This window comes from Ranitomeya variabilis, chromosome 8 (genome assembly GCF_051348905.1).
Source record: "Ranitomeya variabilis isolate aRanVar5 chromosome 8, aRanVar5.hap1, whole genome shotgun sequence".
Lineage (NCBI taxonomy): Eukaryota > Metazoa > Chordata > Amphibia > Anura > Dendrobatidae > Ranitomeya > Ranitomeya variabilis.
In genome coordinates, this window is record NC_135239.1 from 205,563,087 (window position 1) to 205,580,261 (window position 17,175).

The 17,175-nt window shown below is 44.0% G+C and overlaps 1 protein-coding gene and 1 long non-coding RNA gene across 4 annotated transcripts in view; one reads left to right on the plus strand and one right to left on the minus strand.

Moving 5' to 3' along the window:
• LOC143787595 (uncharacterized) overlaps positions 1-17,175 on the plus strand; it is a 153,679-nt gene that overhangs the window by 23,902 nt on the left and 112,602 nt on the right. Inside the window, exon 4 of the long non-coding RNA XR_013218409.1 lies at positions 1,906-2,008. This is a non-coding gene — a long non-coding RNA (uncharacterized LOC143787595). The remainder of the gene's footprint in view (positions 1-1,905; positions 2,009-17,175) is intronic.
• The window catches only part of CELSR3 (cadherin EGF LAG seven-pass G-type receptor 3), a 101,007-nt gene continuing 85,596 nt past the window's right edge, over positions 1,765-17,175 (minus strand). For 2 of the 3 annotated variants that reach the window (XM_077276480.1, XM_077276479.1), the window contains 12 exons: positions 13,920-14,126; positions 13,309-13,483; positions 13,110-13,222; positions 12,479-12,558; positions 10,599-10,725; positions 9,459-9,578; positions 9,234-9,370; positions 8,460-8,560; positions 7,683-7,856; positions 7,306-7,500; positions 4,219-5,332; positions 1,765-3,023 (listed from right to left, as the gene is read on the minus strand). In XM_077276480.1, coding sequence (XP_077132595.1) covers positions 2,996-3,023; positions 4,219-5,332; positions 7,306-7,500; positions 7,683-7,856; positions 8,460-8,560; positions 9,234-9,370; positions 9,459-9,578; positions 10,599-10,725; positions 12,479-12,558; positions 13,110-13,222; positions 13,309-13,483; positions 13,920-14,126 — 2,571 coding nt within the window. In that variant the 3' untranslated portion in view covers positions 1,765-2,995. Of the gene's footprint in view, positions 3,024-4,218; positions 5,333-7,305; positions 7,501-7,682; positions 7,857-8,459; positions 8,561-9,233; positions 9,371-9,458; positions 9,579-10,598; positions 10,726-12,478; positions 12,559-13,109; positions 13,223-13,308; positions 13,484-13,919; positions 14,127-17,175 lie in introns of those variants that run through there. The other variant, XR_013218408.1, reaches the window with a different exon arrangement.

Genomic DNA, 17,175 nt, shown 5'->3' on the forward strand with positions numbered 1-17,175 from the left:
TAAAAGTAGCTCTTTTAACATCGATCTGTAAGAAAACGTAACTTTATTTGAAGCAAATTGGCAGTAATATCTGTACAAAGACGCACTTCTTAAAGCTGCAGTGAAGGTTTGTTTCAAGTAACCCTGCATCCGACTCTGGGAACACGTTACCTACACAGAATGCGGCCAGTCTGTGGGCTGCTAACACTGGCGAGTAACGAGTGACATCCTGTAATCACATCATTAGAGAGGTACGAGGCACAAGGGGTCTCTAATGAATCAGGAGGCACCTGATGGAGATCTTGTCACCAGTCCTCACTGACACTGCAGCATTGTGCGCTCCTACATATGGCGTATACGCCATCCAATGCTGTTGTTGACAAACCAGGAGGATGATAATCTTTATACCGATTTCTAAGAAACAGTATAGGTTTTTTGGATGCTATGCAGTGCGGGGGTGGGATCGAAACTTTAGAGGATATGTCCACCTTTGAAAATTATATAACAATTTAGACTTTTCTTCATGATTTCAATGTGGCTTTCCTTTATAATGGAAGTCACAATGTTCTGCCATGCCACTCATATGAGCGCCAAACAGATCTGACTTATAATGGAATTTATCAAGTTTTGGTTTATTTTCCCATCAAGTCTTTTCAGGCTAAAAAGTATTATGCAAATACTGCATTGAATGACTTTGTAAAAACATTACTGATCCTGTATTGATTCTGAGTTACACCCTGTATTATACTCCAGAGCTGCACTCACTATTCTGCTGGTGCAGTCACTGTGTACATACATTACATTACTGATCCTGTATTATACTCCAGAGCAGCACTCACTACACTGCTGGTGCAGTCACTGTGTACATACATTACATTACTGATCCTGAGTTACATCCTGTATTATACCCCAGAGCTGCACTCACTATTCTGCTGGTGCAGTCACTGTGTACATACATTACATTACTTATCCTGTACTGATCCCAAGTTACATCCTGTATTATACAAGATCAGTAATGTAATGTATGTACACAGTGACTGCACCAGCAGAGTAGTGAGTGCAGCTCTGGAGTATAATACAGGATCAGTAATGTATGTATACAGTGACTGCACCAGCAGAATAGCGAGTACAGCTCTGGAGTATAATACAGGATGTAACTCAGGATCAGTAATGTAATGTATGTACACAGTGACTGCACCAGCAGAATAGTGAGTGCAGCTCTGGAGTATAATACAGGATGTAACTCAGGATCAATAATGTAATGTATGTACACAGTGACTGCACCAGCAGAATAGTGAGTGCAGCTCTGGGGTATAATACAGGATGTAACTCAGGATCAGTAATGTAATGTATGTACACAGTGACTGCACCAGCAGAATAGTGAGTGCAGCTCTGGAGTATAATACAGGATGTAACTCAGGATCAGTAATGTAATGTATGTACACAGTGACTGCACCAGCAGAATAGTGAGTGCAGCTCTGGGGTATAATACAGGATGTAACTCTGTATCAGTAATGTAATGTATGTACACAGTGACTGCACCAGCAGAATAGTGAGTGCAGCTCTGGGGTATAATACAGGATGTAACTCAGGATCAGTAATGTATGTACACACTGACTGCACCAGCAGAATAGTGAGTGCAGCTCTGGAGCATAAGGGTACGTTGCCATGAAAAGCTTTTGGTGAGTTTTTGACTGATTTCTGTACCTATTATGTAAATTTTGATACTTGTGTTTTTTTTATTGTATTTGATTTTTTTTTTTAACATTAGTTTTTGATTCTGTATTTTATGTCTCTTTTTGGTGTGTCATGCTTTAGTTTTTTTATACTTGCTGGTATTTGGCTTTGACAAAAGTTTACTGACATACTTAGGTGCGGAGTACATACGTTTTTGATTACAAACGCTTGTGTGTTTTGTATCTGCAGATTTCCCACATCTATTGCAAGTCTTTGGGGAAAATCTGCATAGAAAACTCAGCGTGCCAGGAAGAGAAATTGCCATGCTGCGGATTTGAAGCTCGCACCGCAGGTCAGTTTACGCTGAGTAATATAAAAGCACAGCGGGCAGGAAATTTCTATAAATCACATCCACTTTGCTGGAACTGTAAGACGCCGCATTAACCGAGGCAGCGTCAAAAACGCACCAAGAGCTCATTATGGGAATGTAGCCTAAAGCAGGATGTAAATGAGGATCATTATAAGATGGACATTTCCTTCTGTTGACTGACTGAACTTTATATGAATACTAGAAAATAGTGAACATATCCTTTAAAATTTTCCAAGTAATTTTCGAACTTGATGCAACCCACATAATGGCCGCCTATAGTCTGTAAAGGCAAGTGGTATACAATGAATTTCCCATTTGTAAGGAATTCCAGAGACCATAAGATATTTTCATTATAGTTTCTTTTTATACAATCATATTACAATACACATTATTTTTCCCCTCTCACCCTGTGTCATAGGTTCCTCTTATCCGCCAGACTTTCCGCTACTTTCTCAAAAGTCCAAGCATGATCCTATTTTCTCACATCCCACTTTATAAATAACCCTCCATAATAACAGCGTCTGCACTGGAATGATATCGACAAATTACTCCTAAAAATAAGGATAAAAATTCTGTTTTTTTTTTTCTCTCCTTTTTTAGCTCTGATTACAAACGTAGAAAAATGTATAAAAAAATGTCCATTCAGTTCCGTGAACTTCTCTTCCCCTGATGACCATCTATTTAAAGGAGCCTCCCGCAGCAAGCGTTTCGGACGATACATAGATACAGCGTTCGGTTGCGTCAGTGCTCGGTGACACACTTCCTTCCCGTTGCGGTCGTGTGCTTTTGTAGATGTTCCTCCTGGCTTCGGCATTGCAGTTGGTAAATGGTTACCTGAGATTTCCGACCTCCTTCTGCTCAGACAGGTCTCAGGCCAGCGGGCGAGTGGACTACAGACCTCTGCTAGCAAATATGTAACCAGGTGCTGCCCATAGTATCTTCTGGTCCCGATGTTTTTTTGTTTTTTTTTCAGGAATGACCATCATTTCTCACTAACCTTCAGTAGATGACAAAAAATGGGACTAGTAAGTATCAGTCCATAATTTACACGGGAACCTTAATATTAAAGGGCTTGATGGAAATATACATTGTTTAAACCAACATTATTTTTGCCCCAAATATCTAAAAGGTAACCACTTTGCAATAAGTCTTCAATAAAAATGTCCTTTCGTTTTGTGTATACAGGTCCTATGCAGTTTTCATGGTAAGAGACAACAAAGTTTCTTATATTCCTACGGCCTTGCAGTGTCTTTCTTTCTTCTCTCTATCCCTAACTTTCTCCTAACGAACACTTCTTAGAAATAAAACTACAGAATCAGACTACAGTTTGCTTGTTGTCTGTTACTATGGAAACACATAAGTCTGTCTTGCAGCTGTAGAAAAAATAAAAAAAACGATAGGACATTTTAATTGTAACATCTATTACAAAGAGCGGTAGGTTTTATAGTTTTTTTTTTTTTTTTCAATTACAAGCATAAAAACTTGTTAGAAAGTGGATGTAGCCTCTGCAGGGGTTTTCCGTTGCCGCTCACCTACTCATCGAGAGGTGAGCGGCATGGATGACGTCATCTACTCATACCGACCCATCGGCAAGTATCATGGAGATGTCCTGTACTAATGATTGTCAGGTATTGTGCACATGTCCCAGCAGGTATGTCCTCGCTCAAGTCCTAATAATCACTGTATAATGAAAAGTTCTAAAACTTACTATTGTACTTTGTTTTATAATATTTCACCACTTTCAATACCTTAGCGTTGAAGAATGGAAGCAGTCATTAGATAAATCTGGAGACTGAAACCCTTTCACTCATGTCTATCTAAAAGTAGTGCATGCATAATGTACCCCAAAGATGCAGTGCTCCAATTATCAGACGTATTAGTGAGCTGGGGGTCAACTGTCTGATCTACCCATAGGCAGGGTCTCGCCCTCACTGAACTGATGCAATACTACTTGTGTTTGTAATATGCAAAACCACCTCATCTCCAGTGCAATAAAAAGCAGCTAAGAAAAGGGTCAGCAACCTTCTCTAACGATTTTTGGGGTGTCCAGCCATTTGCTAATGTCACTGCATGGGTTACGTTGATAGCCATCTGTACAGCCTGAGAAAGTGAATGTTCTACAATAGTTTGTATAATTTTATCAGAGAACGTTCTGGTGAATTTTCATCAACAGATAAATAGATCTGACTTACTCAGAATCTGCAGACATCTCGGATATGCTGTGCGAGGTGGCAGAATGGGGTGTAGAAGAACACAGCATAGATGGGGTTGAGGAGTTTTGCACTGAAGGGTTCACGGTTTGTTGGGCGGAATTATTGGATGAAAGGACGGATGTATTAAATGAAGCCAGGATGGATGATAAGATATCTAGCTGCTCGGTGGATGGATGCCGACTGGGAACCGTGTCTAAATTTTCCCTGGAAGGTTGTCTTCTAGACAGAAGTTCAAGGTTGTCCCTAGATGGAAGCCTTTTAGAAAGAGTTTCCAAATTTTCTCTAGACGGCTGCCTTCTAGAAAGAGGTTCTAAGTTATCTGTACATGAAGTAGGCACTGTGTCCAGGTGGTCTCTGGAGTTAGACCTTCTTGATAAAAAGTCCAGTTGTTCCCTTGACAATTGCCTACTTGATGCTAGTTGTTCTCTGGAAGGCTGTCTTCTCGACTGAAGGTCTAGTTGTTCCCTAGAAGGATGTCTGTTTAATATAGAGTCCATTCTCTCTCTAGAAACTTGCCTACCTGGCAAGGTGTTTACCCATTCTCTAGACAGCTCCCGTACTGGCCCTGGGTCAAGTTGCTCTCTTGACCCGTATCTGCTATGTAACTCTTCCAGGTGTTCCTTAGAAGCATGCCTTCTGGGCAGGTTATCCCTTATATCGCTTCTCACATCAGACTGGTCTAAATGTTCTCTAGAACCATGTCGGCTTGATATGCTTTCTAGATGTTCTCTAGATCCTTGTCGACTGGAAATAATTTCCAGGTGTTCTCTTGAACCATGTCGACTGGGAATGGTATCTAGTTGTTCTCGGGACCCATGTCTACTGGGTACAGCTTCCAGAAGTTCTCGGGAATTATTCCTACTCAGTTGCTCTCTGGACATCTGCTTTCTCATCAGCATGTCAAGCTGCTCTCGAGAAGAGTATCTGCTGTTTGGCTGAGACAGACTGCCAGCTCCAGAATACATTCTGCCATACGAGGCTGCCGGCACAGCCCTGTGTCCCAACGTGGAGGTCTTATACCAAGAGAGTTCATTTGTCATCCTACCCATGGACGGCAAACCTTGTGGATACTGAAGTCGATTCTTCAAGATTCCTGGGTGGGAAAAATACAACAGGAAATAGGTTAGGAAAACTTTTTTTTTAATTAATTTTGGAATTCTTAAAATGTAGCTAAACTTTTAAAACTTGTCTATGTAGTAGCCCCCTACACTGGTAAGTGTTATGTGCAGATGAACAGAATTTCTCACATTAGAAGTAGAAGTGTTGAGCTCCTTCATGAGTGCACATAAAGCAGACTTCAGCGATTCTGCGCATACTCTTGAGCAGTCAGAAGAAATATATACAATCACTTTTAAAAGTTTAGTTCCCCCAACAAGAAGCAGGAATATAGCACATGTTATGGTCATGCCCATGTCTGCACTCATATTGGGGAGTAGTTTTGGGCCATATAGAATCAGCCTATGGGTGCGTGGTGACTAGTAATCCTCTCGCCTGCATACTGGGATATGTAGATGAACTGTGTACTGTTGAGCCCGGGAAACTTGCCATAGCTCGATTACTATACATGGCTAGAAAACTGATTGCTAAAAACTGGATTTCTGCAATCCCCCCGACAGGCAGAGAGTGTATTAATCAAGTTGAGTCCCTCATATCATTGGAAAAAGAGATAAAAGTAAATATTTCGATAAATTATGGGGTCCCTGGCTTGGCGGTAACCAGCGATCAGCCTCGATAGGATCTCGTTAGATGTGTATCATTTGCTATGGAATCACTACACATTGCGTTTACCAATGCCAATCGGATGTGTGCCTTTCCACCTGACCGGCCTGACTTATTCTGTTTGGTCGTATATCTATGATATGGTATTCTGAATAACAATTGTTAGGGGGGTGGGGGAGGTTTTCAGGAGGGGGGGAGGGGTTTAAACACCTTGGTTGAGAATGTTATTTGTGTAACTGTTATAAAATTCTAAATCCATAGGCATTAATATACAGGGTGGGCCATGTATATGGATACACCTAAATAAAATGGGAATGGTTGGTGATACCAACTTCCTGTTTGTGGCACATTAGTATATGGGAGGGGGGAAACTTTTCAAGATGGGTGGTGATCATGGCGGCCATTTTGAAGTCGGCCATTTTGGATCCAACTTTTTAAATGGCCCACCCAGGTGTATCCATATAAATGGCCCACCCTGTAGAATCGGTCCAGTCTATAACAGCTCCTGATGTTCTGGGAAGGCTTTCTACAAGATGTTGTGGGAATTTTTGCTCCATCATCCAGAAGAGCATTTGTGGGGTCAGACCCTGATGTTGAGGGGACGCTGGGCTCACAATCTCCGTTCTAGGTCATCCCTAAGGTGTTGGATGAGGTTGAGGTCAGGGATCTGTAATGCCAGTCATTTTTCTTCCACCAAACTCTCCCAATCTTGTCTGTATAGACCCTATGCACTGGGCACAGTCATGGGGAACAGAAAAAACTGTTCCCACAAAGCTGAAGCTGAATTGTCCACAATGTTTTCAATGGTAACTAAGGGGTCAAGGCTGACCCCCTGATAACAAGCCCATAGCATTATCCTCCTTCAACTGTATGGTGGGCACAATGCAGTCAGGGGGTGACTGGAATCACCAAACCCAGACTCCTCCATCAGATGCCAGACGTGTGACCCATTACTGCACAGAACACGTCTCTTCCAGAGTCCAGTGGTGGCGGCTTTACACCACTCCATCCTACACTCGGCATTGTGCTTGGTGATGTACGGCTTCATGCAGCTGCTCAGCCATGAAGCTCACGGTGGGGGCACGGTGTTTGTTCTGATGGTAGTACCAGAGGAGGTCTGGACTCTGCCAGTTATGGGGTCAGCAGTGAATTTTATGCCTTCTGCTCCACAGTCCCAGGGACAATGGGATGAAGGAGAAAACTTAATTCAGTGATTAAGATATGAGGCCCATTTGTTTCCTCTGTAAAGTGTATGAAAAGGGATACTCAAGACAGGACAGCCCCTTTAACGGCAATATCACCCTAGACATTTGTAACAATTTTAAGCTAATTATGGTATGTCGTCACCTTTTCTCTGCCTATGGGAGTGTGTGAGGGAGTTTTCATCCCCGCTGGTCAGGTCTGGCTGGTTATTGTTAGCCGCGTCTTTATTGAGATCAATGCCAAGTTTCCTTTCAGACCCCCATTTCTGCAGTGAGTTTGGCTGCCCCTCTGTGTCTCCCAGGGCCGGCCAATAGGACATCAGGTCATTGCCATCCATATCTGTAAGGAAAGAGAGGTGTCTATGAGTGTTGTACTGTTACCGGAGATAAGGCTGAGTCCTGGGGATGTGAAGGGGTTATGGATGTAGTTCCTTTGCAATACGGACATTATCTTTATTATACAGTGCACTCGCTCCCCTGAGACCCTTGATACATCGCACGATGTGGGGGCCGTGGCGTCACCTTTAGGGCTGTGGTTTGATGGGTTGGTCAGGAGCCTTTCGCTGTGAGCTGCTCGCTTGAACTGCCGCTGGAACCTGCTTCGGGGACGGACATTTTCTTCACTTTCTGATGATGGGATAGAAAGGCTGCGCTCCTCATCCAATGACAGGTCGCTGTCCGAGTCGGAATCTTGTTCTAAAGAGATAATACGCACATGGAGAAAATATTATTCACCAATAATGTTTGCAATAAGACCCGAATATACACAGGGTAAATGGCACAAGGCAGAACCTGTACTGTTAGGGTAGGTAGGGTTAGGGTAGGCTGTTCTTGGTTGCTGCATCCTATTGAAGTGAATGAGACCTGGCTGCAGTACCTGAGAGTGGCCACGACACGGTGTACAGAGATCCATACACTGTTTACATCTGTCCGCAGCTGCAAACAGCTGATTAGTGGGGGTACCTGGTGTCAGACCCCTGAATCTGATATTCATGACAAGAGTTGATCAAATACATTTCCAGAACCCTGGTCCAGCAGCCACGTCGTAGTCCGTGACCACAGGACGAGAGCCCTCTGAGCCTAATTCTGGGGCTCCAGCACAAAGCCATGTGTGCATCATCAACTAATCAGAATGAATGCCGGCAGGTACGAGGAGTTTTTACAGGGCTTCAGCTCAGCAGCCATGGACAATCGTTGCACCAGGGTCCTGAGAATCTATTTGATCCACTCTCTTAATGATCTATTCTAAGGATAACCAATAGTATAGTCCTGGAAAAACCCTTTAACATATTTCTTTACCTCCTCCAGCATCTCGATGAAACATTGCCATGTCTAGGTCTGTAGGACCAGAGTGATGACTATGGTCCTTGGCGGATCCCTGTCGAGCTGCCATGTTTTCTCTGCAAAAGAATCAACAAGGTCAACGTAAAAACTTAAAGGGTTTCTCCACCTTGAACAAAAAGTTGTTCCCAGACTATAAACTGAAAACAGGGCACCATCTCCTAGGAACCTCATTGATTAGCTGTAAACTAGAGACCATAGCAGTTTCCCTGCAGCGCCACCACAGGAATGGTGAAGAATTACGCAGCTCTCAACCAATTGAATGGACTGTCCACGTAATGTCTGGACGTGCCAGGTCCTCCAGTGTGAGACCACTCTCCAGTCTTCTGAATATAAAGCCCCGTCTTATAACGGTGTTTGAAAACGGGTTCTTATATTTTCCTAAAACCTACTCATAACAAATACCTAACAGAGTTTCCATACCGTACAACAAAAATTCCTAATTACTAATGCAGAAAGTACAGAAAAGCCTTAGTTAAATAGTATAAACCCTTTACCTCGGTCCCACGACGGACCGAGGTCCTCTAAGATGGACTGGTTACCAGGGATGTTGCACCTGACAGGCTCACTGTAATGTCTATGGCCGATAAGCCGAATATCTATGACTCAAATGAAAGCGAAGAAGGGAAGCGTGGCAGCAGTCACACCGGGTGTCCATCCATCTAATGCTGTATTATCAGATCTTTCTCAAGATAAAAGGGCTCGGGGGTCTGCAATAAATCAGCGGTCTACCTCAGATAGGCTCTGTGACTGGAGTGGGTACGTGCGGTGCGCACGCTGCTGACCGACGACACTGTGGATGCCCCTAAAGTGATCCTGATCAGACCGCTCTCCTCAAATAAGGCCGTATTATTGTAAGCATTAGGACCCTGCGAGGAAAGAAATAAGATTTATACACAGTATATCTCACGATGGATGCAACTAACCATACAGCAGAAAACAGTCACAGTACATTACCCCCATTGGAGCTTGTCTGGATGACTCCTCTCCCTGACCCTTCTTGCCAAGACATACTATTTTCCAACCCTCTTGGACTTCTTCATTGAATATGCAGAAAAGGACCAGCACCGCCAAACCCTGTGGAGGCATCAGACATGACATAGTGTGTGCATAATACAACTGTGGAAGTAAGAGGCATTGAGCATCGAGGGGTAGAATATGGGGCACCATGCACTAATGGGAGAAATGCCGGACATTGGGATAAATGGGTACTGTAATGTCATGTGGTGACATGTTAGGGTATAAAAGAGACGGTGATGGTATACAGTATATATGGAGAGAAACAGTCTTTGTACATGGGACACATGCAAGCATAGTAATAAAATGATGGTTTATTGTATATACAGAGGATATGGAGGCAGAATGACGGCACAGAGAGTCATAGAGTACACGGATATGATGTAGAGGGGGAATATGAAGGCAATGGGGCATAATGGGATCATAATGAAAAGTAGGTGGCATACAACTTTACTGGGGCTGCTATAATCAATCCTGACATTTTTTATAGCCTCCTAATTGCTGATTTCTCCCTTTGAGTTGTAGATGCAGGTTCTCAGCTCTTATAATATTTGGCCCCTCCATATAGTTGATTGGCATTAAGGCCTCAATCAAACGTCCATTTTTTAATGTCTGAGTTCAATCTGTTTTTTTTTTTCACTGATAGAACATGTACCCATTATAGTCTATGTGGCTGTTAACACGGCCTTGTTTTCTGTGGACTGAGCTAAGAAATGTTCATTTTTTATCCAAATCACGACTCCCCTATAAGTCTATGGGTCCATGAAAACCCCTGGCAGCACACGGACGACATCAGTGTACAATCCATGTACTGACCAAACACTGATGAAAATCTTTAATGTCGAATGAGGCCGAAGATGAGCAGACAAGATCGGCCCGATGCCCTCTAAATACTTGGTCAGAATTACAGAGATGACGCCGTCTACAGATGACGCCGTTTCCATCATATTGTGCACGGTCTGCATTTCATGGCGTCGGCTTTATTACATAAACCTTATATCGCACAAGACACGAGCGCGATCAGATACAGATCTGTCCCGGATATGAACCATTGACCAGAGCCGTAGGAAGTGATTTTACCTGCAGACTGCAGAGCAGAACATAGAGGTAGTGAAAGGCCAGAATGCTGTTATTTACAGCCAGCAGACCGAATAGCCAGGCAGTGCTGATAAACAGGAGGAGAATGAAGGAGCTCCGTATAGTCATGCTACAGGGAGACAGGAAGAAGCAGCAGAGAGCACAGACATGGAGATTACACCAGGAAAGAGAACATCAATACATTCATCATGTATTCCGTATACAAGGGGCACGATCTGCAGCATGCATACATGTACAAAGGGGCACCGAGGGAGGAGGACGCCATATTCACATTACACCCCCATCTTACGTCACGCTATGCGTGCTCACGCTGATTGCAATTGCACACGATTATACAATATATTTCATACAAGCTGGATGCACATTCAATATATCATTTCCTCCATCATGAGCTATTAAAGGGACACTGAGGTCCATTTACACTGTGAGATTATTGTGAATGAGGGCTCATAGGAACATTTGTTTCCACTGCAATCACTACAATATGTCACATTTATAAGGGATGTATTTCTGAAATTCTGTACAGCTCCTATAAGGAGTTTTCCTATTCTGGTAAGTAAGGGCATGTCGCTGGAATATGGGGGTCTGGCCTCTAGGACACCACCAATTCTGAGAATGAAAGGAAACATCGCTGATTCAGCACTGTGTGCCCTTCACAGTTTTTTTTTTACTGCACAGCAGCGTGTCTGTGTAAGGGTACTGTCACACAGTGCAATTTTGATCGCTACGACGGTACGATTCGTGACGTTCTAGCGATATCGTTACGATATCGCAGTGTCTGACACGCAGCAGCGATCAGGGACCCTGCTGAGAATCGTACGTCATAGCAGATCGTTTGGAACTTTCTTTCATCGCTTGATCACCCGCTGACATCGCTGGATCGTTGTGTGTGACAGCGATCCAGCGATGTGTTCGCTTGTAACCAGGGTAAACATCGGGTAACTAAGCGCAGGGCCGCGCTTAGTAACCCGATGTTTACCCTGGTTACCAGCGTAAACGTTAAAAAAACAAACAGTACATACTTACATTCCGGTGTCTGTCCTCCGGCGTCTCAGCTTCTCTGCACTGTGTGAGCGCCTGCCGGCCGGAAAGCGAGCACAGCGGTGACGTCACCGCTCTGCTTTCCGGCTATGGTGCTTACACAGTGGAGAGAAGCTGAGACGCCGGGGACAGACACCGGAATGTGAGTATGTACTGTTTGTTTTTTTAACGTTTACGCTGGTAACCAGGGTAAACATCGGGTTACTAAGCGCGGCCCTGCGCTTAGTTACCCGATGTTTACCCTGGTTACCCGGGGACTTCGGCATCGCTCCAGCGCCGTGATTGCAAAGTGTGACCGCAGTCTACGACGCTGGAGCAATAATCATACGACGCTGCGACGTCACGGATCGTGCCGTCGTAGCGACGAAAATTGCACTGTGTGACAGTACCCTAAGATATAACAGCCGGCCCTATTCACATGAAGCAGTGCTGTGCTGCAGTGGGTGGATCCAATTTGGCAATGCAAGTCACGGAGTTTGATAGATAAACCCCCTCCAAAAATTTTTTCCTTTTTCATTTGAGAAAACTTTACTGATGGTAAAAAATGATGCACTATCCAATTTCTCATATAAAAATTGCTAATAAACCTCAGACTTATTTTCTCGTACGATCTTCTCACTGACGTGTGAATGAGGCATTATGATCAGTGCAGGGTCTGAGGGGCGAAGCATGGCACCAAGGAGAAAATCCCGGTCATGCCCCACCACTTTAGGCCCTGCACTAGCCATAGCACAGTATAACCGCTTTGCCCGGACTGTTTCTTTAAGATGAGCATAATATACCGTAGTTCGATATATAAAGGAAGCTCAGGATACACTTACAGTACAGATTTTTTCTTTGTTTCCTTCTGTCCGGGGGAGCAGGCAAGTTTGGCCACCATGAGGAACATAACGCCATTAATCTGAAACCAATCATAAAAAAGCATGTAAGATCCGCTCAAGCGTGGAGAAAGTGAGGATTATAGCAGATCTGATCATAGGAAAGTTCACAGCAGCAGGAGAAGATGGTGCTGACTTTGTAGAAGGCAGTGACCAGTCACTTCATGTCCTTATATCAGTGTAGACGAGGCTGAATGCGATAGAGCAGGAGGATAGAATAAGGATGAGTGTTATAGGGAGATCCCAGGCAGGTAGTGAAAGGAACAAAGTTCACAGCAGTACTGAGTATTTAAGGAGAAGAATGTGTTGATCTTGTGGGAAGCAGTGACCACTTTCCCAGCTTTAGCAACTTTATAGATTATTGTTACTCTTCATTCTTTTGGAAAAATAAGTATCAGTTTGTGAACTTGGAGAATATCCATCAATATTTTGCACAAGATGCCTCAATTTTTTAGTAACTGCTGGTTCGTTGAACTTCCAGCATAAATTTATATCATGGAGATGAAATGAATGAGATGGAAAAAAATACATCTGCTCATCTTTTAATGGCTACTCGTAAAGGAGGAATATTTACCACTATGACAATAGCGACTGGTCCAGCAAAACTCCACACAAGTTTATCATGGATCGAGATCCAGCAGAAATCTGGGTTTCCGTAACCTTCAGGGTCCAGTCCCACCGCCAAACCTGCGGGGAAAGACATTTATTATGATTTGTGGTACAAATCTAGGGCTCGATGGACAAACGTGAGCCTGACATCATAAGATGTGTACCTGTAATAATGGCTGGAACGCCCCAACCAATGGCGTGGTAAAACCGCATGGCCCCGTAGTTCACGTTCCTGACTTCTGTCTGCATGCGGTAAATATGGAGTCCGTCCACAAAGAACCAGGCAAACGTGGACAAGAAGAAATAATGAAGCAGGATGGCGATCACGGTGCAGAGGAACTGGGAGAAAGACAAAGAAACACCAGAATTAATTTACAACAGTCGCTTCTGTGAAGTGATGGAACAAGGGTTAGGGGCACCCCATCCCCCAAAGGTGAGACTCCCACCTATCCAAGATTTATCCACAGGAAATGCCACAAATGTGTAATGGGGAAAACAGATTAAAGGGTTATTCTAGAGTGAACAAGATGGGTGATAACTACTAAATCGGTGAGGGTCCAACTGCTGAGACCCCAAATGATCACCAGAATGTAGTGCCTCGTGTAATCGGGGTGATGGTTGTGTAGGTGTGCTGCCGCACCATTCATTCTTTATAGGGCAGAACAGGAAAGCTGTGTTCAGAGGTGGGGAACAGTTCCTGAGCTCCACCGATCAGTGCTGACCTCCACCGATCCATTTTCTTACCAGAATACCCCTTCACGTTCCACTCTCATACCTCGTTTTCTGTGCTGTTGATGCCCAGTAGAAACACAAACTCAGAGAAGAAAAGTGCAGCGGCGATATTAGAGTGGATCCCCCTCGTGTTGGATTTCACCCCCTTCAGAGACGTCAAGATCGCAAATGTAGACAGAAGAGCCGCCAGCGAGATGGACACGCAGGTGTAAGAGACCACGGCCAAGGTCTCCAGATCTCCCTCCAATTGCTGTTACATTGAAAGAAGGAGACCCATATTATACAATGAGGCAATGTACAAGCTACGGAGAAGTGTCCATATAACACTGCCAGATGAATGATCATATAGATAATCAAGTCTATGAAGTCGGTGTGTTGCAGCAAGGTAATTGTAGAGGTCACAATAATTAAAATATAACCTTTAATAGATCCCACTAAAATACCGTTAGGTATAATTATCCAGTCGGTCTTTAAATAACAAAAACACACAAAAAAAACCCAAAACACAAATCAAAACTGTTTAAAACTTCCACATAACAATCCTCCTATCACAGACGGAGTGGAGTGTCTATAACAATCACTTCCTAGTTATGCTCTATCATGCAAGAAAGGCCCACTGGCCCAATTACACTTGGTGGCTAAAGAGCCCCAACAAAATACCTTTATATAAATATATTAGTAACAGAACGATCTCACCCAGCGTTGCTGTACTTTTGTTTCGTATTCAAGGTATCTAAAGGGTTCCAAAAATGTCCGTGAAATCCGGGGGAGGCTTTCTTTCAGAGATAATCCATACAATACCCCGATTCTTTTAGGACAAATGGAACGCCCTAGTTATAACATCCCCAGGAAAATGGCTCCCGACGCGTTTCCCTTGGCTCCGTTCATCAGGGGAGACAGGCCTTTTAGAATATCGTGGGGGATCAAAGCGCGGCATCCATGGCTCCTCTATTAAGAGCAAACTGGCCTTACCGCGTGTGAATGGGCTGCTTTCAAATAGAACGCCAAATCAAGGATAACACTGTCATATCCGGTGCGTCCCTCAGTGAAGCGCACCGGTGATGCGCACACGTCACAACCACCGCGCCCCAGAAGAAGAGAACCTCATTGGAGCGCTATTCCGAAAATCAAAACGTCACATCCAATGCGTCCTATATGGAACGCATGAGTGACCCGCATACGATACACCCTCTGCGCCCAGAGGAAGAAGACCCTCGTTGGGGCGTCACATCCGGTGCGTCCTACCTGGAACGCATTAGTGACCCGCACTGAGTCGCTTAGGTGATCCATGTTACCAGAAGATCACGTGACCTTTTTGTTCTACTAAAGGCAGTCAATCAGTGACAAGTGAGATCCTAAAAGTGGCGTGGAGACAATATGTAATTGAAAGCATACTACAAATACAGTATATTTATGCAAGGGTTTTACAGCCCAAAATCAAAAAAAGAAAGAATTTTCTATGAGGTACTAAAAAAGCCCTCAAATTATACTCTATCCCCAGGGCGGCAGAACACATTAATCAGCCATTTACTTAACCCATACAAGGGGTGGAAAAACTTATATAAAGTCCTACTACTTTCACTCATAAAGGAGGACATATAAAGGGAGGGTTTTTAGCGATCTCTTGGCCTCCGGCAAAAAGACCAATTTGGTAGGTACACGGGCACTAAGCCCTTATTTGAAAGAACCAACATAGTTAGTACAAGATATTTACATATTGTATTACAGAGGATTGGACGTTGGGGAGGAGGTGGGGGATGGAGAGAAAATCCGATTCATAACCTGTCCCTAGATATATTAAGATCAAAAAACCCTACCTAGACAGCGGAGGTTGGCACCCTGGGATAGAGACGAGATTGGCGCCCCCGCTCAGCGGCGTCTATCCCTATTGGCCCTTGATGTCCCTTTATCAATCAATACTGTCTAAGTGCAAGAAACAAGAAAAAAAGGGATTTGATGCAAAGAGGGAAGAGATAGAGAGGTGGCATCTCAGAGACAGGGGATATCTACCAATGCATATCCTAAATACTTGTCCTATTCTTCATCCTACCTTACAATGGAGGTTGGCACCCTAAGGGGGAACGTGAGAGGCGCCCCCATTCCACGGCGGCTGACCCTTCACAAACCCTTTCATATAAAACAATTAAAGGTGAGGGTCTCATTGAGGCCCAAAGGCTGCTGTGTCTTGAGACGAAAAATCCATCTCGTCTCGCATTGTAGAATCCTCCTGTCCCAATTACCACCTCTTTTAAGTGCCTCTATCTTGTCAATTCCCATAAATCGCAGGTCGGAAATCTCTCCATCATGATCGCTGGCCATGTGTCTCGCCAGGGGTGTGTCCCTTTTAAGGGCAATATCTCTAAGGTGCTCACCCACACGTCTCCTAAGTTCTCGAGATGTCTTGCCCACATATTCCAGGCCACATGGGCAAGTAGCTTTATAGATTACTCCTTTGGAGCGACAGTTGATGAAATGTTGTATCTTGTATTCCTGGCCTGTCACATTGCTCCTAAAGGATTGACCTATGTCCATAACGGGACATCCCACACATCCGCTAGATCTGTAGCACCCCTTAGTACTATTAGTGAGCCATGTCTCTCTCCTTGGAGGCTGGTAATGGCTATGCACCACTCTATCTCCTATAGATCTACCCTTTTGATAGGTGATACGAGGGTAGGGTCCCACCAACTCTCCAACATCCACATCCATCTGCAAGATGGGCCAGTGCTTCTGCAATATAGATCTGACCTGCTGGGCTCCAGAATTGTAAGTTGTGATGAAGCGACTCACACCTATTTCATCCCTTTGCTGTTTTGGATTTAACAGCTGGGTTCTACTGAGCTCCTTTGTGTCTCTATATGCCTTACGTAGAATCCCATCTGGGTAGCCCCTATCCAGAAAACGTCGTCGTAAGTCAGCTGCCTGTTCCTGAAAGTCATCCTCAGAAGAACAATTTCGGCAGACTCTTATGTACTGTCCCTTTGGGATGCCCTTTTTCAATGGGACAGGATGGTGACTGTCCCATCTCAGAAGAGCATTAGTAGCCGTAGGCTTTCTATAGATTTTAGTTTGGATATCCCCATTTTCGGTTTTCAAGATATTAATGTCCAAAAAAGACAACTCCTCTCTATTGTATTCAAAAGTAAATGTCAAACCCAATGGGTTCACGTTTAGTTTGGCCACAAAGTTTACAAGTCCCGTGATGTCCCCTTTCCAAATTAGCAGCACATCATCAATATAGCGTGACCAAAATATGATGTTTGCACATTCATCCACATAAAGGTCACTAAAGACAATGT